The sequence below is a fragment of the Macrosteles quadrilineatus genome, unplaced genomic scaffold (genome assembly GCF_028750875.1).
Source record: "Macrosteles quadrilineatus isolate MER2022 unplaced genomic scaffold, UCM_ALF_1.0 Scaffold_1__1_contigs__length_201487025, whole genome shotgun sequence".
NCBI lineage: Eukaryota > Metazoa > Arthropoda > Insecta > Hemiptera > Cicadellidae > Macrosteles > Macrosteles quadrilineatus.
Window position 1 is genome coordinate 106,236,918 of NW_026542594.1, and position 26,631 is coordinate 106,263,548.

Here is a 26,631-nt window from a genome sequence, read left to right on the forward strand (position 1 = left end):
CGTTCCGGAGGAGTTTGCAGACAAACACTGTGACACGAGAATTTTATATATTAGATATATATATAAATATCTATATATATATAAAAATATATAAATATATATATATATATATATGAATTTGAACGGATGGTGTTTTTGGCCTCTGGGGACCTCAAAACGAAAAAGTAAATCGGTCCCGGGTCCAGGTCTTACAATGAGACCTACGGTAATAGCTTATTCCCTATATGGGAAATTCGCTAAAAATAAAAGAAGCATCTCGGATTATTAGTCAAGACAATAAAGGAGGCATATTAAGTCCTTATACTATAATAGATGGTGATAGACGCACAGTATTTGATATATTGAAAGAAAAACATCCAAATGGCACAATGCCTCATCTGGAATTGTTAAGACTACCCAGCCACATGAAAGAAATGCCTAGATTAGAGTCAGTTGAAATCACAGCTGAACATGTAGAAAAAGCTGCAAGAAAATTGCATGGAAGTGGAGGGCCAGGCAGGAGTACTTCTGAACAATGGACAGATTTTTTACTAAGGCATGGTAGAAAAAGTGCTTTTTTAAGAGCGTCAATTGCTGAATTAGCAATGAAGTTAAATGAGGAAATCATAGCTTGGTCAAAAATTCAAGCTCTTATGGCTAATCGGTTGGTTGCAATTGACAAATGCCCTGGTGTTAGACCGGTGGGTATAGGAGAAGTGCTCCGCCATATCTTAGCAAAATGCATAATTCTTGCAGCTGGTGATGAAGTTATTGAAATATGTGGCACTGATCAACTCTGTGTAGGATTAAAAGCAGGAATTGAAGGTGCAATACATTTCATGAGAGACCAATATGAAGAAAAACGTCAAGCTGAAGAAGACAGCTGTATGATAATGGTTGATGCTGACAATGCCTTCAACAGGATAAACAGAGTTCATGCGTTATGGCAGGCAAGAATTAAATGGCCAAGGGCTGCACAATTCATTTTCAACACATACTAGAGTAAGGCTGCACTAATTATGCCAGGAAGTAAAAAACAACTGTATAGCAGAGAAGGCATTACTCAAGGGAGACCCATTATCCATGATATTATATGGATTAGCCACTTTGCCGTTAATTAATGAATTGAAAACCATCACAGATACAAACCAAGTATGGTATGCGGATGACTCATCATTTCAAGGAAAACTTGATAATGTGATGAAATGGGGGGGGGGGGATAAATTACAAGAAATTGGGACTAAATATGGTTACTACCCACAAGCTCACAAAACCCGTTTGATTGTTGGATCTGAACCATCAACATTAGACCTATCCAACATATCAGGATTAGAGATTGTTACTGGGAGTAGTTATTTAGGAGGATTTATTGGATGTGACAAAACTGAAAAAGATGTCTTCATTAAAAAGAAGGTAGAAAAGTGGAATAGTCATTTGGTAAGTCTGGCGAATGTAGCTGAAAAATACCCACAATCTGCACACACTGTTGCCACAAAATCCATACAAGCTAAATGGAATTTTTTTCAAAGAGTTGTTGAAAGTGAAGACATTAATTTTCATCCAATAAAAAAAACTCAATAGAACAAAACGTATTTCCTGCTTTATTTGGCTCTCACCTGAACCAAGATGAACAAAAAATATTACATCTGCAAGTAAAAAATTGAGGAATTGGTTTAGTTGATCCTACCGCTCAGGGAAAAGCGTTGTTCCGAGCTTCAAAGAGATGTTGTAAATCCATCATATACTCCCTAAAAACTAAGAGGAAAATAAGTATACAAGAACATGAAGAACATTTGATTATCACAAAAAAGGACTTGAAAGAGGAGAGAAGATTAGAAGAAAACATTTTGAAATCGACTATTCAAAATCATCCTCTAAAACAACAAAAAATTATCTTGCGAGGAGCAAATACTAAAGCGAAACACAGTGGATGGCTGTCATGCATTCCTCTGAAAAAACTTAACTTAGATCTTTCTCCAGTGTAGTTCAGAGATGCTCTTGCATTAAGATATGGGAAAACTCCTATACACCTCCCCTCTTCATGTGATGGCTGTGGCAAAAACTTCAATATGGAACATGCCCTTAACTGTCGCACAGGTGGTTTGATAATAAGAAGACATAATGAGGTAAGGGATACCCTTGGACGCTTGATGGAGCTAGCATGGGGAAACTGTGTTCGAGAACCAATGATCTCTGAGCAAGGGTCATTTGATACTGCAGCACTCAAAGCAGACTTGGCTTGTAGGGGTGTATGGGAGGTTCAGACGGAAGCATTATTCGATGTACTTGTCGAAGAAGAGGAAATATTTAACAATAACAGAAACCAGAAATGCATCTTTTACCCCACTAGTCACGTCTGTGGACGGAATGCTGGGCAAAGAGTTTCAGACCTTGCTCAGAGCAATGGCAGAACGCCTAACAGAACAATGGAAGAAGCCTTACAGTTTAGTGATGAACTGGATAAGGGTAAAAACCATCTGTGCGACGTTAAGGGCCAGCAGCATGTGTCTAAGGAGGACAAGGAAGAAGTGGAGGACCCTTAGAGAGTTTGAAGATGGGGCTGGAGTACCAGTTATTTATTAATTTAAATAGCAAATGTTTTATTATTTTTCCATGTAAAAATTGATTATATTAAAGTGTAAAAAAAAACTTAGAATTTTTAAATTTACAGTTATTTTTTTATTTTTGCAGTTTTAACCATTATGCGCACAAAACTTTAGGGTTCAAAAAGGTTTTTTTTTTAAGATGTACAAAATGGTTCAGAAAGAAGCAAAAAGAAAGAAACCAGAATCATCGGAAAATGCGATCTGGTTTCATGGGTTTTTATGGTGTAAAAATTTATTTTTTCTATTTTCACCCCTCAAATTATAGTTTTATTGCAAAACTATAATTTGAGGGGTGAAAATAGAAAAAATAAATTGTTACACCATAAAACCCCATGAAACCAGATCGCATTATCCGATGATTCTGGTTCACAAACTTGTTTGAATAGATATAAGTTTACATGTTTGTACCAAACTTTTTTTAAATAGATGATTTTTGATCTATTGTCAGGACCACATAAGTTTGCAGTTTAGGGAGGAGCCTATTTACCATATGGTTTTGAATGAACCAATGAGAACGGCGCGGTGTTGCCAAAACGAATTATACCAGCTGTTTTGAAAATATTGCTTTGTATATTTTAATTTGTGTTGTCATTGGTGATGTGCCAATGTTGCACTAGCCTTGTCTTGTGATTGGCTGCCACCAACTGCAAACTTATGTGGTCCCGAGGACACAACACATGATATATATTATAATAAATAATGGTTTAAATACCTTATACTGTCAAAGTGATCCTTTGCAGTCTATATAGGCTACTGCAGTTTCGTTCCCGATGGGAACTTCATCAGGCTGTCAAGGACATCAAATTTTGTTCCAGAGGAAGTCGTTGAGATTAAAATTCATTGATGTCACACATTTAATTACACACGGTACGCACTGAGGGCACGTCTAGACTGATGCATTATATCGAAGTGTTTCCTCCCCCTCCTCCTTCCTTATCACGAGTTGACTATTGTTTTGGTTGTGATTCACCTATTTTTATTACTGATTCGTAATTTATATTGGATTTAAAACCTCTAATGAAACTCAACAAACTGTATCTGAGACCCCAACTTCAGAGACGGCTGTGGGGGAACTACGTCCAAAGAGGAATGTCAAGCCTCCGTCATATCTAAAGGATTACATATGCTATACCTACCTTGAAAAATAGTGGGGGAGAATGTGGTGATGTGAACATTATCACCTGATCATATTTATTGTTTGATTTGTTTGTAAATATTGTATTTGTTCTTAACTAAAACATGGTTGTAATTTTGAATGAATAAAAGCCATACTTTTGGTTTACTAAGTATTTCTTACAACAAAAACCTTTGTTGTAATCGGGCTTACGGTCGGACGGTATACTAAAGTATAGATCAATAAATATAAGAGAGAGAGTGCTTTATTACAGAATAAAATTAAATAAGTGAAAAATCAAAAACAAACTGGTCCTAGCTTATCTATAGACGAGTTTCATATAGCAGTTAATTTATGTTCAAAAGTTAAATTCAGTCACTATCTTCCATCTATACTTCCAAGCGTTTTCCAGATAGCTCGCTAAAGCCCGCCAATTCCTACCATTTAATTGGTGATATTCTATTTAATTTAAAAAATGTTTTCCCAGCCAGAAATGTCTTATGTGTTTTAAAATTGGACAAATTGCAATAAAATGATAGACTGTTTCATTTCATTCAGGTTACATAAGGAACATCTGTAATTTTGATCAAGCCAAAAGGCTTGTAATTCAGGTTGATAAGCTATAATCTTGCTTTAAAAATCCACGAAATGGAAAGGGGACTCTTATCTCCAAGTTTAAGGTCGAGCGTCAGTAAATGGCTGTGGTGCACGGAGGTGCGCTCACGGCCAACACACTCCCCCCTCCACCTACAACGTAGCCCTTCCGCTACCGAACTCAACTGCTCGCTAAGCTCTGCTAAATCATCATTTTGAAAATTAATATTTATATTTAATTGTTGTCCCAGAAGCTCCCATTATTTACTCCAAAATACATTCCTTGAAATAATTTGTTTAGCTAAAATTTTGTGCAATCTCCCCGCTGGCAACATTAAACATTTCCATAAATAATTTAGATTTACATTCAAAGTATAAAAATATAACTTTTCACAACATGTTTCCAAATATAATGCATAATTTGGTGTGTTAAAAGGTAAAGTAAATAATTTTTTTAGAAATATTTTTTGAACAGATTCTATTTTTCGCTTTCTATACATCCCCACACCTGAGCTCCGTAACAGATTGTAGCTCGCACTACCGCTTCGAAACAACATATTTTGGAACTTAGCGGTACTTTTGGGTTTTTACATTAAGCACTCCAGACTGAATCAACATCAAATTTACCATTTCTGGCTTTTTCTTTAAAATGATTACTCCAAAAAAGGGAACTTATAAAAGTGATTCCTAAATATTTGTACTCATTTACCACCTCGATCATTTTACCCATATACCACCATTTGTCGCTTGCCTTCAATTTGCAGCCTTGCCTCTCTCTTTTAAATATTATTCAATATTGCCTCAGACCTGTGTTAGTTTCGAAACTGTCAGATACACCTCCTTCACACCACACACTCGAACTGGTGCTGTTGTAGTAGTTTTTTAATACATTCAGCACTCACGTCGATAATCCCAAACTTGAGAGTTTAAAAAACATTGATTTTCGATCAATTGTAAAAAGCCGCGCTAAAGTCAACAAAAAACGCATAACTTTCCTCCTTTTTGTGATAGACGTAACTTAACCATACAAGCCAGATTAAAAAAATTTATTAATAGTGGAGTAACCTTTCCTAAAACCCGCTTGAAATTCCGTTACTATTTCATTTTCTTGAATCCACGTTTGTATTCTATTGTTTATGAGACTTGTAAAAATTGTGGCCACGCTATCAATAAAAGATAATCCACGGTAGTTTTCAACTAAATTGAGGTCTCCTTTTTTGTGTAGAGGGAAAATAATTGAGGTTTTGAAAGTTTTTGGAACAGTTTCACTGTTTAAAATTTTGTTGTAGGCCTAAATTATTATTAAAATACACAAACAACTTTCGGGTGATTTTTTGAAAAATTCACAAGGAATTCTATCTGGCCCCGGGGCCTCATCACACTTAAATGTTTTCAAAGCATTCTTCAGCTCAGCAAGAGTGAAGTCACTATCTAATCAGCAGTTATTGTAGTGTTATCGTAAGTTAAATTAAAATATAGTTTTAATAAGACAAATACTTTATTAGGTAGCTTTTACAATAAATCAAGATTCAGAATGTTTACCAACAAAAACTAAACAAATAATATTCTAATACCATATGTTCTCAAACACATATGAATAACAACACATCTCCCCTTCAAAGATCGAACCTCCGGGTAGGTTTGAATTGTCTTGTTGATCTTCTTAGATTTGCTAAAGGATTTGGCTGTGATGCCAATGCAGGATGATCGAAAGGTTCTGATCTTCTGAGGTTTTCGGAAGGACATGTCTGCAGTGCTGGTTGAGAGTGATCAGAGGCATAGTAGTGCTAAATCTTTGCAGTGATCTTCTGTTCCTCCGCAAACAACCATCTTGCGTTTGAATGATATAGGATCGAGGTGCAGGATGTTTGTTTAATATAGTTCCTTCTTGATTCCTGTCCTTTATATGGACTTGAGCTCCAACAGGTAGAGTAGGCAATTCTGTGGCTCTATGTCTTTTGTCAAAATAAATCTTTTGACGATCAATTCTTGCTTCTTACTTTTCCCTTAATTTTTCAGCGTCTACCAGATAGGGTCTTAGTTGATCAGACATTATTGGAACATAAGTGCGGATCCTCCTCCTGAAAAGTAATTCCGCTGGACTTTTCCCATTTTCTAGAGGGGTTGCTCTTAACATAAGTAGCATTTTGTAGGGATCATCACTTTTTTCTAAGTGGTACTTAAAGTTTTTTACTTGCGCTTCGATGAAGCCGTTGCTTTGTGGAAATTTTGGGCTTGATGTAATCAATTTAAATCCATAATCACGACCAAGTTGTTTGAATTGACAGCAGTCAAATTGAGAACCACAGTCTGCTCTCACTGTCTCAGGTACACCATGACGTGCGAAGATGGACTTTGTATATGTCACAATAGTGCCCATTTTTAAGTCATTTAGTCTAGCAATCTCCATAAACCTGGAATAATAGTCTGAGATTAAGAGCTTTTTGAAGTCCCTACAAAAAAATACCAACTCTTTTGAATTGAGGTCGTTAGATTGGATTTGTCACTACTTCAAATCTATGAATTTCGAGTCAGAACAGACTAACTGGGACACAAAAATGTTTTTGTTTTCCTGCAAAGTGATCTGAAGGAAAGTGGTAATTGAGTTTAAGTTTGAGTATGTAATGTGAAATAATACCCATAGTAGGGGACGGAAACTTATCGTTTTGATCAATATAATTTATTCAATTTATTCTCTATAGCCACCAGAACAATCATAGGGTAATCCTTGCAAGTTGTACAGATAATTGCTAATGATTGGTAAACATACAAACATTTTATCGTAAGTGATTAATCTTACTCAAGATCAGTGTTCGACGTCCAAATTTTACCTTCTCGAGATGGCGAGTACGCTGGGATATTTGGAACTACAATTTATCAGTGAACTATACCCTAACTATATTTTTTCGAGTAGGCCTACACAGGGAAGTTGCTTGAGAAACTGTGACTTACGATTTCGGTTCTGGCGAAGAAGTACCGGTATCTGACTTGATGTTTGATGGCAATGTTGACTCGGGTCATTATAGCGTTATAAAACTTTATCATTACCCCAGGATGTGAAAAGTACAAAAAGAAAAAGAAAAGGTAATCATTAACCGGACGTAAAGAGACATACAGAACGAAAAAAAAAAAACATGTAGGGAACCATTGAACTAAAAAGGTAAAGAGCAGTGATGGTGTTAAATGTGCTCTGGAAGCCCCTTCTAAAAAATACCATTTTTTTAAATTGGGGTCGTTAGATTGGATTTGTCAGTACTGCAAATCTATGAATTTTTAGTCAGAACAGACTAACTGAGGCACAAATATTTTTTCCTTATGTTGTCACAAGGGGAAGGTAAAATGAACTCATTATCAACATTTTGAGTTTATGGAAAATCTTATCAACACAGCCACTATAAAAAAGTATTAAGGGTCAAAAGAGACAACAAAACTATTTGAGCAAAATATAATACAAATCTGCATTTGAAATGGCCAGTTCTAAGTCTCACTTGAATCAACATCTTTCTGGTAGTGGTAGTCTACATAGTTTTAAAATCCACGACTCCTTTTCCATCAAATTGGACCGTTAATAGCCTCTAACATTGAACAAAGTATGCCCAACTTTATATATACGACGTAAACACAGTTTTTACTCACAGTATGGGTCAAAGATTCGTGAAATGCGACCAACTGCTGATGCTGATTTACATGTAGGCTAAGTGACTATCTTTATTCCATACAACAAATGTAATGAAAAAAACGACGAATATAGGAATATACTTGAGCAAATTATCTAAATAGCATAAATAGCTGCTTATTAGGTTATCAGCATTGCCCAGTTCGTATACTATTTATTTTTCAAATGAAACTCGAATTAATATAAAACATTCATTTGGTTAAAATAATATATCGGTTTGATTAACATAAAATAGTTTATACAGGCAAACTATCAGTTCTATTTCATGTAAAAAATTAAACAACCCCTAAATAAAATACAAAGATAAACAGTATTTGTTAATTATTATTTCTTTTATTGCTGACAATATTCCCGTGGCGGAGCACGGGTGGTTAACTAGTAATATTCTAATACCATATGTTCTCAAACACATATGAATAACAACACAGTTATCTATGAGCGGTTCCGCATAGCTAATCGCACCTGCCTTGATGGGGGGATTCAAAATGTGTTATCCATTTTCAGGAGATATTTCTCCCACATTACTACCTTTCTTCTTTAACCGACTTCCCCACTACCAACAAAAGGAGGAGGTTCTCAATTCATTTGTGGCAATGTTTGTAATGTGTTTATGGACCGCCAAAATGATTTACTGTCATATTTTATGACTTAAATCAAATATAAATTTATCATAATAACACCTTTTCTTTGTAACACACAATTTCTTATAAATATTTGACTGTTTTATATAACTGAGTTTGACTACCTTTGAAATTGTTTTCCTATGGTTATTAAATATTTATATATTTATAAATATGGTTATTAAGCCTTATTCCCTAAATGGAAAATTCGCTAAAAATACTGAAAATTAGAAAGTACCGTTAAGTGCAGGTGGCTGAAGCTTAGGGTGTATCTGCTGACTACAGACAGGGTAGCAAAGAAGTTGTCTCAATAAACCTGCTGTGGTGTACAGTCATACCATAGATGAGTAAACTTGTTGAGTGTAGTTAATGGCTATTGTAGATGAAAATAGCGTGTGATTTTGTGGTATTTGATCGTCTGCAGGGAGGGTTGGACAAGGCACAGGGTCGTTTAACCGAAAATCAGAGAATCAAAACTCTGTAACAGTCTAAAATTCACACAATAGGGTTCGCTGGTCATGGAATGTGTTGTTGTAGCATTCTTACCACTTTTTAAAACCTGATATGTTTCATGCGTACTCAAAATCAGTAAAGGTGTATAAATACGCTATAAAGCATTTACCATTCAATAAAATTCATTAACATTTAACAAATTCTTCCACTTTATTAAATGTTGAATTATTTTTTAGGTAAGGAGGGAAACTACCAAGTAATCTTGAAGAGCGTGGAACTTCCAATTGTTCCAAGAAGTGCTTGCTTAGAAGCTTTACGTCAGACCAGACTAGGTAAACACTTTAAACTGGATGAAAGCTTCATCTGTGCTGGTGGCAAACCTGGAGAGGACACATGCAAGGTAAGGTTTCAATAGTGTAACACTGTTGTTAAATAAATTTCTTTTATGAAGCGATCATTAGAATAAATACAACAAAAGGTTTTTGGTTGTATGAAATAAGAGATGATAAGTAAGGTTACATTCTGACATAGTAAGGTTACTATAGTCTGATTTTTACCGGAGTGCGGCTGGAGCTCAGCCCTACCTGCGAGGGACCCGACTCACGCACGCACACTCACCACCGTCCTAATTGCCTGAAAGCCCCGATCCCCTATTCACTAAAGAAATATAACATCTGTTGTATGATACCTCAAAATTGCAATTCATTTGATGTTAGATATACAGTAAAATGGTTAGTGTTAATACATTTGTTGTTTAATTCAATGAAAAATGAGTCCAAACGCGAAATGATTATGACAAGTAGCTAGCTAATAAAAACGTGTTAAAGTATTCGTAGCTTTTCCCCTTTTAAGCAAAATATATATTGTTTGGTATCATTTCACTAAGAATTTTGAGCTGAAGTCAAAAGCGTTACCAGATTTTATAGCAAACGTAAAATTAAAAAAATTGATAGTTCAATTTCCAGGAGCCAGCGATGACTCGCGCGACAGGTCAATGGTCCGTCCCACGTCCGTCCTAATCCCTTGCGCCTGTGTGTGTGAGGCCTGCGTGTGTGTGAGTAGGGTCGACCCTTCAGCCAGCCGCTTTCCGTCAACAATCACACTATAAGCTGACATTATGTTCTGTTCATTAATGTATGATTTCTTAGCTGTGGAATGAATAGCAATAAATAAAACATATTAAACCACACATTATGAATTTAGGGTGAAAATTGTTCATCCAAATATTTCTTTGTTGGTGTGATCCTAACTTTTCAATGGGTGTACAAAAAGTCAATAATAGGAACGTAAGAACATACTTAGAACCAGCAAGAGAATTTACATCCATCGGTCCAACCAATTCAGAGTGTACCTATTCTAGCAACTATTACTACTACTTGGTTGGAAAGGTAGTCGGTGACTTTTGCCAAGTACGTACATGATTTACAAGGAATATCAGGCTTTTTATCAGAAAGATTGATTCCATGCAACAAGCCATTTGACAATTTTGTTAAATCGTCATAGTTGAAATGAGCCATACGTTTATGCCAGAGTACTTGATCATTGCATTTTGCAGCCATGACTGTGCTGAAGAGAATTGAACATCTAATTTAACCCTTTTACGGCCACTGACGCATGCGAGATGGCACGTGGTGTCCACTGAGCACCTAGTCAGCTGACTGACTGAAGGTCGCTGACCCGCCGGCTGGTTCATTGTTTGAGAAGCGCCACAACAAAATCCACTAATTTGGTGTCTTATGTTCAAACGATCATAACTCGGCTTAGGTTATAGCTAGATCTTTACTTTTTGTTTTGTTTTGTACGTCTTTAGTTTATCTACAACGTAAAGTATAATTAAAAAAGTTGTACTAGTTTTTAAATATTATTACTATTGAAAAAAATACAAATTTATGAAATATTTTTAAAAGTTTTGTATTTTAATGTTCTAAAATGTATTTTTGTAAATTATTGTAATGGATAAACTATATATTTCCGTAATCCCTATTATCTTATGAGCATGTAGTAATAATTTTAGGTCAAAATATCTATAAATAATTTCATGAGAGTGAAAAATTCTAAAATGTGTAATTTTTACAAAAAATCTATTTTTGCAAAATACTTTGTAGGGAGTCAAAAATCCGAACCAATTGGGACCGTAGATAGTTCAGATTACCGATTTGTTAGGATTTTCAAACATAGCCAAGTAATGCCTAATAGACACATAATTATGCCTACAGTATTAAAAATACAATTCTAGGATACATTGAATGAAATGAAAACAAAGTTTTTGTACTTAGGTATTTTTGTTACATTATACTGTATTCGTTTCTTGAAAAAATATGTAGATTAGTTACATTGGAAACTAACAAAACACAGACTGGCTCGGCGAGTTCACTCATTTCCCTGCAAGGCGCCAACTGTTTGGCCCGCGAAATTGTAAAACATCTGTTGTCTCTGTGCTAATTCAATATTTTAAAACCCTAAGGAACGGTTCGGAATTTTGACGTTTCAGATTTTTGACGTTCGGATTTTCAACTCTCTACTGTACCTAATTTATTACAGTTGCATTAATAACATAATTTTTATGTAATTATAGGCTAATACTTCTTAGACTTTAAAATACTGTTTCTAAAAAAAATAAAAAAACAATAGAAATTGTAACCATGGATATATATATATATATATAATACTAGCTGGTATATATATATAATACTAGCTGGCCCGACAGACGTCGTCCTGTCCTAATGTGGTTTTATGTCAAAAGCTCGTTCATTTTCAAGATGAGCTCATTCGCATGGGTCAATCACGTCCTGGTTGAAGTTCGTTCGTAACGCTCACTCACCTAGGTTGGAGCTCGTTCGCTGTGCTCACTTGCCTACAGCTTAGCTCGTTCGCTCACTAACTCGCCTCCAGGTTGAAGTTTGTTCGCTACGCTTACTCACCTTTTGGTTGCAAATTAGCTGTTGTCATAAATATAAAAAAATAATAGTGCTGCACCCTGTTGGTAAACCTATTAACTTTTTAATACTATTGAACATCACAGAATCAAATTGATTAGTTGAACCAGCTGTTAAGATTCTTAAATTACATTTAAATATGAGTACTCATAAGGTTAACATGGGAAACTTCAGAGCCACTGGGGCGGAGCCCTTTTGACGGATCTGCACCAAACTTCACACAAACCATCCTTAAATAATGCTTAATAATGCCTGAAAGATTCATTACAATCTGTCGAGCGGTTTCGGAGTCCATAAAGGACAAACAAACAAACATACATACATACAAACAAACATACATTGGATTTTATATATATAGATATAAAATGTTAGTTACGACATACCTTTGTTTTTGTTAGTCCAGTGAATTGTGAAGCACAGGCTGACAGTTTCGAGCGATTCGAGAAAGTAATGTTATAACTTAAAAAAATTAACAGCACAGTTTTGAGTCATATTTACACTTATTTACATATATTTACAAATATTCATTTGCTGGGTTTAATTACTTGCACTTGTGACGCGGGAGGCAGTCCAAGTGACACCCGACCTTGCAGGAAACACACACGGTTCTACTTCGCCTCCTTTTACCTTCCGGGTCATTCTTCCCACTGCAGATGGCACAATTCTTTTCTTTATTTCCTTCCAGCTTCTCAACTCCATTTTTTTTTTCTAACAGGGCCATCACCACCACCATTACCAACCCCATCTGCAGCATTTATCACTGCCAGCCATTCATTTGCCAATGCCTCTATAGCTGAAACCTGAAAATCGAGTCGGGAAATAGGTTTATCGGTGTTCAACTTATAATTAACATAGGAATTGAGGACCATTCGGCCAAAGATGTTGAAGATGACCTTCTTCCAATGTTTCATGCATCGTCTTTCGTCTAGATATGTGTATAACATCTGGTCAGTTCCATCAATTCCACCCATTCCACGATTGTATTGGTCTACAATTTTAGGTTTGTTTTTTTATCACAATCCTCCCACTTCTCCTTATAGTGTATCTTACATTGCCAGTTTTTGCCTTGGTTGACATCATGATAGATTGGGTTCGGTTAGTGGCTTTTTCTCTAAATGCCATTCGTAAAATGGCCCCCTTCCTTACATACACCTTTTTCCCCACCTCATAGTTTCCTTTCAACTGCCGTGGAATACCTTTCTGTCCCAATCTAACTGTTCCAGTTAGGTAAGCTGCTTTTGAGAGCAAATACCTGGCCAACTTCTTAGTGAGAAAGAAATTGTCGAGAAAAATGTGATACCCCTTGTTCAAGAGGTTTGCCATCCCCAGGAGTTTCACTACCACTGTAGGGCCCAAACCATATTTGTCAATTCTGTCACGGTCGGTTTCATATTTTAATCCTTTCTAGCAATAAAACTGAGAGCAGTACTTTGTTTCTGCATCGCACAATACCCACAACTTAATTCCCAAACAATGGTGTTTCTTTTTGGGTAGATATTGTGTTAGTGCAACTCTTTTCTTTGTACTGACTAACCACTGAAAGTTTCTCTGATGGAGTAAAATACTGTCGAAATAATCTATTACAGTGGCCGATTAGTGGTTGAAAACGACCACATGGGTCATAATTAGGCTGATTTTGTTTAGGAAGTGTGTCCGAATCTACTATATGAAAGAATTTGAGTAATAGTTCAAATCTGTTTCGACTGAAAACTTTGCTGAACCAGGGTTGATTTTGTGATGATGCAGACGACCAATAGCTTTCTATGCTAGGCTTTTTGTTTATTCCCATATTTAAAATGACTGTTAAGAAACCTTCCATCTCATCGACGCTTGTATTCGTCCAGGATCGCGTAGACGGCTTTTAGGAGACAAATTGCCTTCAAGGGAACCTAAGTATTTCCTGGCATATTTATTTGTTTCAGTTACAAATGTATTCAGTAAAGTTGTTGTGAAAAATAGATGTAAATAGGCAATAATTGAAAAGCTAGGCAAAATTGGAGTTATAGGAAAAGAGCAACTGTGGTTTTCTTCCTATTTAACTAATAGATATCAGAGAACTAAAATCAGCAAAAATGGTCAACAAGTAAATTCATCTTGGGATAAAGTGCAATGTGGTGTGCCACAGGGGTCAATATATGGGTCCCTCTTTGTTTTTAATCTATGTAAATGATCTGCCAAATATAACAAAGATGAAACTTTTTCAATATGCAGATGACACAATGCTTTTGTGTAGAGGACCCACTATTGACGTCATGCAGACTAGCATAGACAAAGAATTCTCTGCTCTGGGTAACTGGTTCCGGGCAAATGGTCTGGCCCTAAATGTGGAAAAAACACAAATTATAAACTTTTCAGCTAACTACAGGGAAGATGATTCAAATCACATTATCCTTTCAAATAATCAATTATCTCCACAACAAAATGTAAAATTCCTCGGATTAATTTTGAATAAAAATCTTAACTGGGCATCTCAAATTGAAAATTTAAGTAAAAAATTAGACCCTTTCATTTTCTCAATAAGAATAATCTCTGACAAATAACATATGTTTAGTATTCATTTGTTTATGTTGTTTTTGTAAATATTTACTTTTGGTTTTATAAAGATAGTTAATACCAAACTATGACTTTTAATTTATAATCATGGCGCAGTCGTAAAGTTTAAATAGAAGAAGACAAAGTAAAGTTTAAATATTATGGAGTTCAACAAACCAGATCCACTAAACCTATCGGAGGGAAACATTTCAGACAAATTTAAACAGTTTAAGGAAGAAATCGACATTTACTTTATTGCAACAAAAACAACGAAAGAATGTAAGGAAATTCAATTAGCCAGACTGAAAAATCTACTGGGGACAGATGGTTTGAAATTGTACAACTCAATAAAAGATGAGTCTGTGGTTGAAACTGTTGAAAACGTGATAAAGACATTGGAAAAACACTGTGTACCAAAACAAAATATGACCATGAGCATTCATCTTTTATTTTCAAGGAAACAACTACCTCATGAAAATTTTGACTCGTTTTACGCAGACCTCAGAAATCTAATAAGATGTTGCAAGTTTGAAGAACAGGAAGAAAAAATATTGAGAGCACTTATAATTCTAGGAGTGAATAATAAAGAGTTGCAGGAAAAACTACTAAGAGAAGATACAAGTTTTGATAGAGTAATCAACTTCTGTAAAGCATCTGAACTTGCAGAGAAAAATGTGCGACTTGTCAATAATAAAGGTAAAACAGATCAAAACAATTTTGAAGTTGACACGGTCGTGAATTCTAAATTTACAGATGGACAGGGCATGAGTGCAATACGACGTTTTAATCAGCAGCAGCAGCAGGGGTATAACACGTCACAAGGAGGTTACAACAGACAGGTAGGCAAAACTAATAATTGTTATAGATGTGGTGGTATCCATCATGGAATGTGTCCTGCAATAGGAAGAATCTGTAAAAAATGTGGTAAGCCAAACCACTTTGCTAGTGTTTGCCGAAATAATAATAAATTCCTTGGTTCAAAACAATGTAATAATTTGCAAAATGTTTGTGATAACAGCATGTCAGTTGAAGACAATCATGAATCAGACATTAATAGCCTTTGTGTGGTTGATAGCATAAAAAATAAAAACGCTTGGTATAAGACTCTTCTGGTAGAAGGCAAAGAAATAAAATTCAAACTTGACAGTGGGGCAGATGTCAATGTATTGCCATTTCGCTATTTAAGAAATCTAAACTTGCCTAGTAAATTGAAAAAATGAAACAATTGTTTTACTGGCCAGGTATGACTTCTGATGTAATAAATGTAGTGTCAACATGTAAAATTTGTCAAAAATTTGGGAAATCAAAAACCAGAAGTCCAATGATGAATCATGATATTCCAAACATTCCATTCAGCAAAATTGCAGTTGATATTGCAGAATTTCAACGAAGTTATTATCTAGTAATTGTGGACTATTAATCTCGGTGGATTGAGGCTCTGAAGATAAGTTCAAAAAGTAGTTCAGTTATTATTTCTAAGCTTAAAGAAGTATTTTCTAGATTTGGGATACCTAGAACACTGATTGCTGATAATATGCCTTTCAACAGTATCGAGTTTAAGCAGTTTTCTCAGGAATGGAATGTAACAATCATAACAACAAGTCCATACTATCCCCCATCAAATGGATTAGTGGAAAAATCTGTCGGAATAGTGAAAGAAATGTTAAAAAAATGTCAAGAAACAAAACAAGATCTGCAGTTATACTTATTAAACTACAGAAACAGCCCAATATCTAACCTTGAAGTTTCTCCAGCTCAGCTTCTTAACAGCAGACACTTAAGAAGTAAAATTCCAATGAGAGAAGAACTATTAAAACCCAAACTTGTTGAGGACAGCATCTATGAAAAAATGATAGAAACTCAGAAAGCACAAAAGTCACATTATGATAGAAAGTCTTTAAACCGTGAAGATAGCTTTACTGAAGGGCAGGAAGTATGGGTTTAAGATGTATTCAATAAAACATGGGATGAAGGAGTAATAGAGAAGAAACTTCAACAACCCAGATCTTATTTAGTTTCTATTAAAGACAAGGGTATAAGGAGAAGAAATAATAGATTTATAAAAAAAAGATTAGGACTCCAAGCTCAAGGGGAAGATGACAAATAACATATGTTTAGTATTCATTTGTTTATGTTGTTTTTGTAAATATTTACTTTTGGTTTTATAAAGATAGTTAATACCAAACTATGACTTTTAATTTATAATCAATCTCACAAGTAACGAATCCAGAAACCCAGCTAATAATATATCATGCATATTTCTCATCATTAATGACATATGGTATCTTGATCTGGGGTAACTCTCCTTATTCAAAAATATTTTTAAATTACAAATAAAAGTAATACGAATTATTGGCAAAGTTCCCCCTAGAACCCCTAGTAAAAAACTGTTTCAAAAGTTTAAAGTTCTTACTTTTTATGATCACTATATTTTGGAAATAGCATGCTGGATCCATAGAAACCTCTCCACTGTTATGGAGACCCAAACTCAACATAATTACAATACAAGAAAAAAGAATATTATCAAACCTGTAGCTCATAATTTACAAATATTCGAGTCATCACCACAATACATTGGTCCAAAAATCTGAATTAACTTACCAACAAGTTTAATTACTCTAGAAAATCCCTACAAGTTTAGACTTTCTTTAAAAGAATGGCTCAAGACTACATCTTTTTTTTCATTGGCAGATTATTTTTAAGGACTGCTGGAATTAGGTATAAATAAACCTTCCCACTCCTTCTAGTTCAATTTTTTGTCATGTAACAATGTTGTACGAGGGTTGTTTTTTTTTTTCAACCTCCGATAGGCTATGAAAAAAAGACAAGTTCATATAAAACATTAAATTTATTACCAAAAGTTTGGTCCATTTATGGTTACTTTTTGACATAATCACCAAAGAGATTGAGACATTTGCTATATCTGTGCACCAGCTTTTTAATACCCTCTTCAAGAAAAGTGGCCGCCAGTACATTCCAAAAAAAAAAAAAAATTCAAAAAACAAAAAAATGTCAAAAAAATTTAAAAAATCAAGAAAAAATAAAAAAAGGACTTTGAAAAGTCTAGAAATTAAGTAAACAAATCAATAATGGTGAATCTGTGGTTTATTTAACCATTCTGCCAACTTGTTGAACCAGCTCATTACTGTCGTTTCAGATGACTTGGTTCAACAGTTTGACAGGATGGTTAAATAAACCACAGATTCACCATTATTGCTTTGTTTACTGAATTTCTAGAAATTTTAAAGTCCTTTTTTTATTTTTTATTGATTTTTTTATTTTTTTGACATTTTTTTTTTTGAATTTTTTGTTTTTGAATGTACTGGCGGCCACTTTTCTTGAAGAGGGTATTAAAAAGCTGGTGCACAGATATAGCAAATGTCTCAATCTCTTTGGTGATTATGTCAAAAAGTAACCATAAATGGACCAAACTTTTGGTAATAAATTTAATGTTTTATATGAACTTGTCTTTTGTTCATAGCCTATCAGAGGTTGAAAAAAAACAACCCTCGTATTTTGGGGAGATTCAGTTGATTTTGTGTAAATACAGATGTATTAGTTTTATCTATTAGTTTTAAGTCTTTATTTAACCATTGACAAAATATGTCCTACAGGGGTGCCCATCCCCCCCCTAGACTCATGACGCACCCCCCCCCTCCCCAATTGAGCACCAGCCCCCCCCCCCCACCATAAATGAGAAACATTATTCCCCCGCCCAGCATTATTTGTAAAACTAAAGAAGTTTTATAAATTTTTTAGGTATTGAAAATTCAAACCCAGTTAATCTATATAAATAAAGTTATAGTTTTGTCTGTACGTTGCTCAGAATTATACACATTTTGGGTTATTTTTAAGCTTTATACATTAAAGAAGTAGAAACATGTCTTATCTTAATTTATGTCCGTGTGTCACGGCCCAGAAGGCATTTTACGCAGTTCACTCTAAAGGAAACGAAAGTACCGATTATGATTCTAATGGTTTAATTGTATTCACAGGATTGGCGAGGGTGTCCTTAGTCATTAAAATATGGCCTCACTATTTTGGAAATAAAACTAACAGACGATCAAAAACCATATTTTGTGTGATTTTTTCAAGTTTTTTTCTCCATGTTTACTATTAGTCATTTATTAAATACTAATAATCTAAATCTGTTAAGAGAACACGTCATATATGAAATTATGAACAGCTGTGTTGATAAAGATTCCCTTTTCTAGCTGTCACTGACATGTTTACATAAATGTTGTTTACTAATACTGTGTAGGCTCTAACCATTTCTGATCACGTTTGTAAGCAAATCCAAACCAAGAGAGATTAATAACCGTGTGGCTTACATAACGGGTTTGATTTATCACGGGTACTAATATGTAACTGTAAATTAAATTAAATAACTAGCCATCATCCAGATCGGGAACCGGAGATTCTGTGTGTATCAGTGTTTATACAGGACTGGAAAACTTATCTTTCTATACAGTATATAAAATTAGAGTTTTATAAGTCACCTCAATTCAAGAATTTTTTTTTATTGCCAGAATATCTACATAGCGTTTGTAGCCTCTACTTAACCATTTGTCAGCGTCTTTATCTTGATATAACGACCCCCTCTCCCTCCCACATAATCGTTTTGGAAACATCACAGCTCCTTTGATGAAAATGAAATGGAAAAAAAACTTCAACGCTTGCGCCAACTATCATCTGCTCCGTTTTACACTTCTGTCTGCTGTGCGCTATATACTGCAACAGATTTCAGATCCAACAGCTGGGGAATGATGACGATAAAAACTGTGATTGAGTGATTAGTAACCATGGTAACTTTATTAAGGCTGTGATTGGGCAATGAGTAGGCCTAAATATGGCGACTTGTTGAATTAAGTGTATGAATTGAAGAGAAACCTAATAAAGGACAGAAGAACAAAGAAAAAGAATAGCAAGATTGTTCTCGTTACATTCTTTTTTAAGAGTGTTTTTATTATCTCTAAATATAATTTTACACTTTTTTATGACTTACTATCAATTCCTATGTTGTGATACAGCACCTACGAGTAGCCTATCTGTCTATCATGAGCAGTAGCTTATAGCTTATACCACTTTCTAAGGTTTAATATTTACGTTATTTATAGCAATGCAGTGTTTGGCTAGTTATTTTAGTTGAGTTTGAGTTAGCTATAATTTTAAACCTTGCCGTTTGTACAACTGAACCAAAATAAATTATTTGAAATGTCATATTATTGCACAATAATAATGATTGTGAAATATTGAATTTCGTTGATAAAAATGCAAATCGTGACGATAATGGCTGTTTACTGCGTTTTAATGGGTTTGTCATCTGTTTTTATACTATATTCGATTAACCGTATTTTTCATTACCCCCCCTATTAACCCAGGTAATCGAGTATCTAAGCAATAGTGTAAAGTATTGTAGCCTATGCTACTTGTTTGTATCATAACGAGTTTTATGTCAACAAAGCGTTCTGTGCTAAGTCGCGGTGTAGCTGGACGTGTCTGTACCACGCGTTATCTTTATCTATCACAGCAGTTGAGCCATTCCGTGCCCTCCCTCTAGATCTCACGTCTTGCTAATGTTGAATAATAACTTCCTACATGAATCCTAAAATCCTATTTTAACTAATTTAATTCAATAATAAAACTATTGTCATTATAATTAATCGAGTTTCTATCTGGTGACTTCGTAATATATTTTTGACTGTCATCACGTTGAACTCTGTTGCAATTAACTTTAGCCACCCCCCCCATTTGAAATTTTGAAACCCCCCCCCCCAAGAATTTCAATGACTTGTGGGCACCCCTGAATATTATGTACTGACATGTAACTCAATAAATAAATAAATAGGACTGGAATTCCTAGGGGGACAATGTTTTGGACCAGAAATCTCTAAAAAAAGAAAATGTGCAGGGAATCCAGGGTCATTTTCGTCGTCTACTTCATCCCATTCACTGCTGTCAGACTCTTCTCTGGTATTATTGCTCCTACCCTGCATACCTCCTCTCCCACGACCACAACCTCATCCTCTTCTTCCGCAACCACGACCTCCTTCTCGAATAGGCTCCATTTCAACACGATCATCAGAACCAGGCATTTCAGTGAGTCTTTGTGTTTGTGGCCGATTAGGGCCGTCCTCATCAATGGGCACATTAGGGGGAGTGGGGGTATTGTCGGGATAGTCCTCATTGTCACTGTCATATTGTGGATCATCTATGGCGTTTGAGGGACCAGGAACATCTCTGTCAAATACTAACCTTTGATTTAGTCCTGAGAGAAACCGAAATCGAATATGCGGTTGTGGATCGGGGTCATAGGTGGGATCTTCATCCGTGTCATCGACAAAGTCTTCAGAAGACGAAGAAGAGGACAAATCATCCTGAAGAGAATTTTCGTCGTCGGCATCGACGTCATCATTATGAATCACTTCATAACCACTTGCAATTATTTCATTTACAAGAGTATTTTCGCTTAGAGGTGATTGACACTTTCTCTTACTAATTTTTAACCATCGCACAAAGTAAAAACAACTTACACTTTTCACCACTATTTTAACAAGTCCAAGCGAATTCACAACGAATTACGAATGTAAACAACGAATGTTGCAACACAGACAGCTTGGCGCCAATCGTTGGCGCGTCCAGACAGCGTGGCGGCGAACCTTGCCACGGCTTACTTAAATCAATTAAAAAAATCTAAAATAATACCAATTTATAAGAAAGACGACCTAGAAACTGTGTCAAATTACCGTCATATTTCTCTCCTACCAGTAATATCAAAAATTTATGAAAAAATTGTTAATTGTCAGTTATTAAATTATTTAGAAGAATTTAAACTATTAAACAATACTCAGCATGGATTTAGGCCTGGAAAATCTGTAATTACAGCAGCAGTGTCATTCATAGAATCTATAATTGAATCGGTTGATAAAGGGGAGTTCACAATTGGAATTTTCATGGACCTAACTAAGGCATTTGATAGTGTCAACCACACCCAACTGATAGATAAATTACTCATTTTAGGGGTTACAAAAAAATCAATAAAATGGTTTCAGTCATACCTAAATAATCGTTGTCAGTTTGTAGAAATCACACATAATCATGATAACAGAATTACAGCATTTTCTTCTGAAACTGAAAGGGTTAAATGTGGTGTACCCCAGGGGTCAATCCTTGGCCCCCTGTTGTTTTTATGTTATATAAATGATGCTGGTGGTGCACTCTCATGTTTACCTCAGAACAATCTTTGTTTTTATGCAGACGATACAAATCTCAAAGTATCGGCTGAGTCAGTGCAACAAGTTGAAATTTTAAGTTTTGTTGAATTGGCAAACATTGGAAACTTTCTAGAGCAAAATAAATTGAAGCTTAATCCTAAAAAAACTAATTTTTTAACTTTTAAAACAAATCAAAATAAAAAGTTAATTAAACCAAATATCATGTATAATGCAGAAGAAATTGAACATAAACACAGTACACAGTTTCTAGGTCTAACTGTGGACCAAAATTTAAACTGGGATGAACATGTTGATAAACTCCTTTCAAAATTATGTTCAGGACTATATTCACTCTCTAGAATGTCTTATTTTTGTAACCATAAAACATTAAAAAACATATATTATGCTAATGTCCATTCGCATTTATCCTATGGTTTGTGCCTTTATGGTTCAACTACAATAGCAAATTTGGATAGAATACTTAAACTTCAAAAAATAGCAATAAGAATAATTTTGAAATTAGAACACAATGAAACAACCAAAAACAAATTCAAAGAACTGAAAATTTTAACGGTATATGGCCAATATATTTACGACACAATTATTCTAGTAAAAAACTGCTTGAGCACCTCTGAGACAAATTATCACCCATACAACACTCGGCATAAAAAATTCCTTATTTCAAGTAAACATAAATTAAAATTCTATGAAAAAAAACCATCCTATATAGGATTAAAATTTTTTAAGCATCTTCCTAATGAAATCAGAAATGAACAAAGCAGGAAGAATTTCATGAGAAAGCTAAAACTATATTTAGTAGAGAAAGCATTCTAATCCCTGGAAGAGTATTTTTCCACCTCCCCTCTTAGCGTTAGTACATAATTGATTCAGTTTTGATTATTTCCATTTCCTGATTCTTGGTTTTTTATTTAGATAATGATCCAAGATATGCAAATCTGTAAATTATTAATTTAAGATAGATTTAGTTGACACCATTCAATGTACAACACTGTACTTTATGAATAAAGCATATTTGATTTGATTTGATTTGATTTGATTACTTGATCAATGTTTGTTTTGTAGTTAAAGTGTAACTTTGTTCGTTAAAACCATTTACAATGGTTCTCAACCTTGATATAAATATGTAGTTTACGATTATATACGTTATAACAACAGCACAATCAAGAAATTACGCAAAGCCGATTAGATCGGTGCGAGGCGTTTTTCAGCCGTATCTGAACTGCCGATTACATCGGCCCGTGGCGGACTTTACATAATGGCTGGAGGCCGATGAGATCGGCTCTTGGCGGTCTTTACAACATATCGCAGAGCCGATCTGATCGGCCCGTGGCGGTAAAAGGGTTAAACAAGTTGTTGACCTTTAAAGTTGTGGCGATTACTTCTTTGTCACTATTAAAAATCTGAGCTCTTTTGTTGTCAAAAATCAAGTCATCAAGTCAACATGTTGTGTTGTTTTATTGAATTTATTTGATTAATTAACTAGCTGTTACCCACAGGCTTCACCCCGTTTGACTTCATACGTATTAATAAAACTATTGATTGGTTAAGTTAAGCTGAAATAAACAAACCAGAATACAGTAGCTATTTACATTACAAGTGTAGTAAGAGCGTTTTTACATCACGCAGCTGAATGTTGTGCAACGAGCGGAAGCGAGTTGCATAATTCACCTAAGTGATGTAAACAAGCTCTTGCGTAACGTGTAACGTACAAGATTTTACCTGACCCGACAATATACAGGGGGTTACGTACAATATTTTTCATTATCCATTTCACTCATCTTCTAACAGTTATGTTCTTCTACAAACAAAAGCTAGGTTAGGAAAATACTTTAAAGCGTAACAATAACATTCAAGCGCACAGCTGATTTATAGCGTTGAACCAGTTGAACGTCGTTGGCTCCATAGAGGTATATTTATTTAGTTAAGCACTCAATGTTATTTAAATGGGTTTCATTACCTCACCGAGTGAGTTTTTTCAACTTTACATCACTCGAGAAATAAAGAAGTTATATACATCACGCTTGGGATAGGGAAGTTTAACATGGCGGGTTAGGTAATAGCTATTTACCTTACAAGTGTAGTAAGAGCGTTTTTACATCACGCAGGTGAATGTTGTGCAACGAGCGGAAGCGAGTTGCATAATTTACCTAAGTGATGTAAACACGCTCTTGCGTAACGTGTAACGTACAAGATTTTACCTGACCCGACAATATACAGGAGGCTACGAACAATATTTTTCATTATCCATTTCACTCATCTTCTAACAGTAACGTTCATTTACAAACAAAAGCTAGGTTAGGAAAATTCTTCAAAACATAACAATAAAATTCAAGAGCACAGCTGATTTCTAGCGTTGAACGTCGTTGGCTCCATAGAGGTATATTTTTTTAAGTTAAGCACTCAATGTTATTTAAATGGGTTTCATTACCTCACCGAATGAGTTTTTTTCAACTTTACATCACTCGAGAAGTAAAGAAGTTGTAGACATCACGCTTGGGATAGGGAAGTTTAACATGGCGGGTTAGGTAAACAAATTATCACATCTGATTTTAATAAGGTATCAAGTCAAAGAATAACTAACAAATAAATACAGCTGAGGTATTTTTAACATTAGGTATATGGAAAGTTCCCTTTAAAAAGGAATTACCATAAAGGGCAATTTATGAAATAATGGATAGTTTTGTGCAAGGTTTCTCGTCATGATGAACATTTTAAGTATATGGTTTATGGGGGTGTGACTTGTAGTTTTCTCAAAAGTTCATGGGTACTTTGGGATTTATATATGGATCCTATTATCTAATACGAGCTATGTCTGTTTGTCTGTCTGTCTCTCTGTAATATATATCTCAAAATCCAACGGAAGGATTTTGACTAAATTTTGGAATTAGAGCTTATAGCTCTAACAACGTGATTGGTGACAGCCACTACCACAGGAAAATTTGTATTTTGCTACACATCTCATTTGAAAATTTTAAATTTTAAAATTGGCCTTATGGGTTGCCAAGTAACCATGTTTGTTGAACAAAATAACAAGGAAAAAGTAAACAAAAGATTAGTCACATGTGTTTACAACAGCCATCCACAGTATAATAACAAATTACAAAATACAGTACAAAGGGAAAAATACCAGTTGTAACTATTGAGCAATGATTACACTGAAGATTACTTGATATAGGGGAAATAGTTTAAATTATAAAATGTCTGTTTACGATATTGTTTAACAATTGAACCCAATAAACCATTTTATTGAAAGGAATTACAATACGATTGCCACTTCGCAGGGTGATGGAGGTGGTCCACTGGCGTGCCCCAGCAAGAGTGACCCCCAGGTGTATGTACAGGCTGGCATTGTGGCATGGGGCATCAACTGTGGCACTGGCACTCCTGGGGTCTACGTAAATGTGCCATACTTTGTCTCCTGGATCAACAATAAGCTGCAGCAAAGAGGCATCTCCTTATAGCACATCTATGACAATGTTTAATCAATATGTAAATAAGTAAATAAATTGTCGCTTAAGATGTGATACCTTGAATCTACATCTAATTATCAGTTTTATAACTCCGGCAAATGGTTTTATAGGTCATAATAAAGAGAAAATATTCACCATTTCGTTTTTTTTTCTCATGAACATTTTTATCTTTAAACGTTTTTCAACCAATCATTATGAAACTTGGTAAGTATGTTAAAGTTATTTTTTTGATGAATCGAGATGAATATTTTTTCAATATGATTAAAATTAAAATTTTTAAAAGTTTATCTAAAACATAAAATTTCAAAATGACGGTCATTTTAATTTTTTTAACTTGAATTACTTAAAGATGGCACTTTTACACTTTTATTTTGAATTTTTAATTCCCTATCAAAGATATCAAGTACAAAAAGATCAAATAAGAAATAGCTGAAATATTACGATTTTTAGCTGTAAAATGGGGGCAAAGCTTAGCCTTTTTCTACATTTAATCTTTTTTTATGTAGATAACAAACATAAGACAAATTACGTCACTAGCTTACTAGCATGTTTACCTTTTAAATTCCTTCTACAGGCGACAAGCTATTTTTTCAAATTAACTAGAGGACCCATGCTGCGTTGCAGCGTTAAAATTACTATCATATCCGAGAAATAATTAAATTTATGATTTTTGATTGAATACTGTATCTTTAACTTAACCGATTGAAATGATAAATAGCTCAAATTAATAATGCCTATAATTTACTAAAACATATAAAAAACATAAACAATACTGGAGCTATTGATTTTTATTCATAGAAAAATCTTATTAAAAAAATCATTTTTATGTTGGTTGTTCACATTGTGTTTGCTTAAAACTTGTCTGATTTGAATAACTAAAATAGCTTAAACAGCTTAAATGAAAGCGGGTATTTCACTGAAAAGGTTCTTAGACCAAAATATATAGGATTATATAATTATAACTGGTGAAATACGTCTTAAGTTGAAGTAAGAATTTGAAAATATATAAAATTTATGCTTTATGTTCAAGTAATACCGTAGATAAATATTTACCAATGATTGATGCAAAATCTTTGCGTGCATACCTTCAATTTAAGACCACAATAATGAAAATCGCCCCGGTAGAAAAAACAAACGAACTCGGAAAAGAAGACCCAAATTTAACTCCCATATGAAATACATGGGTAGTAAACTTCGTTTAGGTATAAGCCAAGTGGGGTTGTAGATAAATATATGTGAAATCTGTGCGTGTATACCTTCAATTTGAGACCTCAATCATGAAAATTGGTCGGGTATAAGAGCCAAACGAACTCAAAAAAGAAAATCCAATTTTTTAAAATATAAGATGTTATTTTAACTATACAGCTGTTTCAAAACAAACTACCTATCTGTTATTGTTAGCGAATTTCCCATATA

At 34.5% G+C, this 26,631-nt stretch overlaps 1 protein-coding gene across 1 annotated transcript in view; it reads left to right on the forward strand.

Annotated features, from left to right (window-relative positions):
* Nucleotides 1-25,352, forward strand: part of LOC128982442 (uncharacterized) — a 111,678-nt gene extending 86,326 nt beyond the window's left edge. The window contains exons 10-11 of the mRNA XM_054401432.1: nucleotides 9,279-9,442; nucleotides 25,027-25,352. Of these exons, the coding sequence (XP_054257407.1) occupies nucleotides 9,279-9,442; nucleotides 25,027-25,206 (344 nt within the window). The 3' untranslated portion in view covers nucleotides 25,207-25,352. The remainder of the gene's footprint in view (nucleotides 1-9,278; nucleotides 9,443-25,026) is intronic.
* Nucleotides 25,353-26,631: the final 1,279 nt, after the last annotated feature.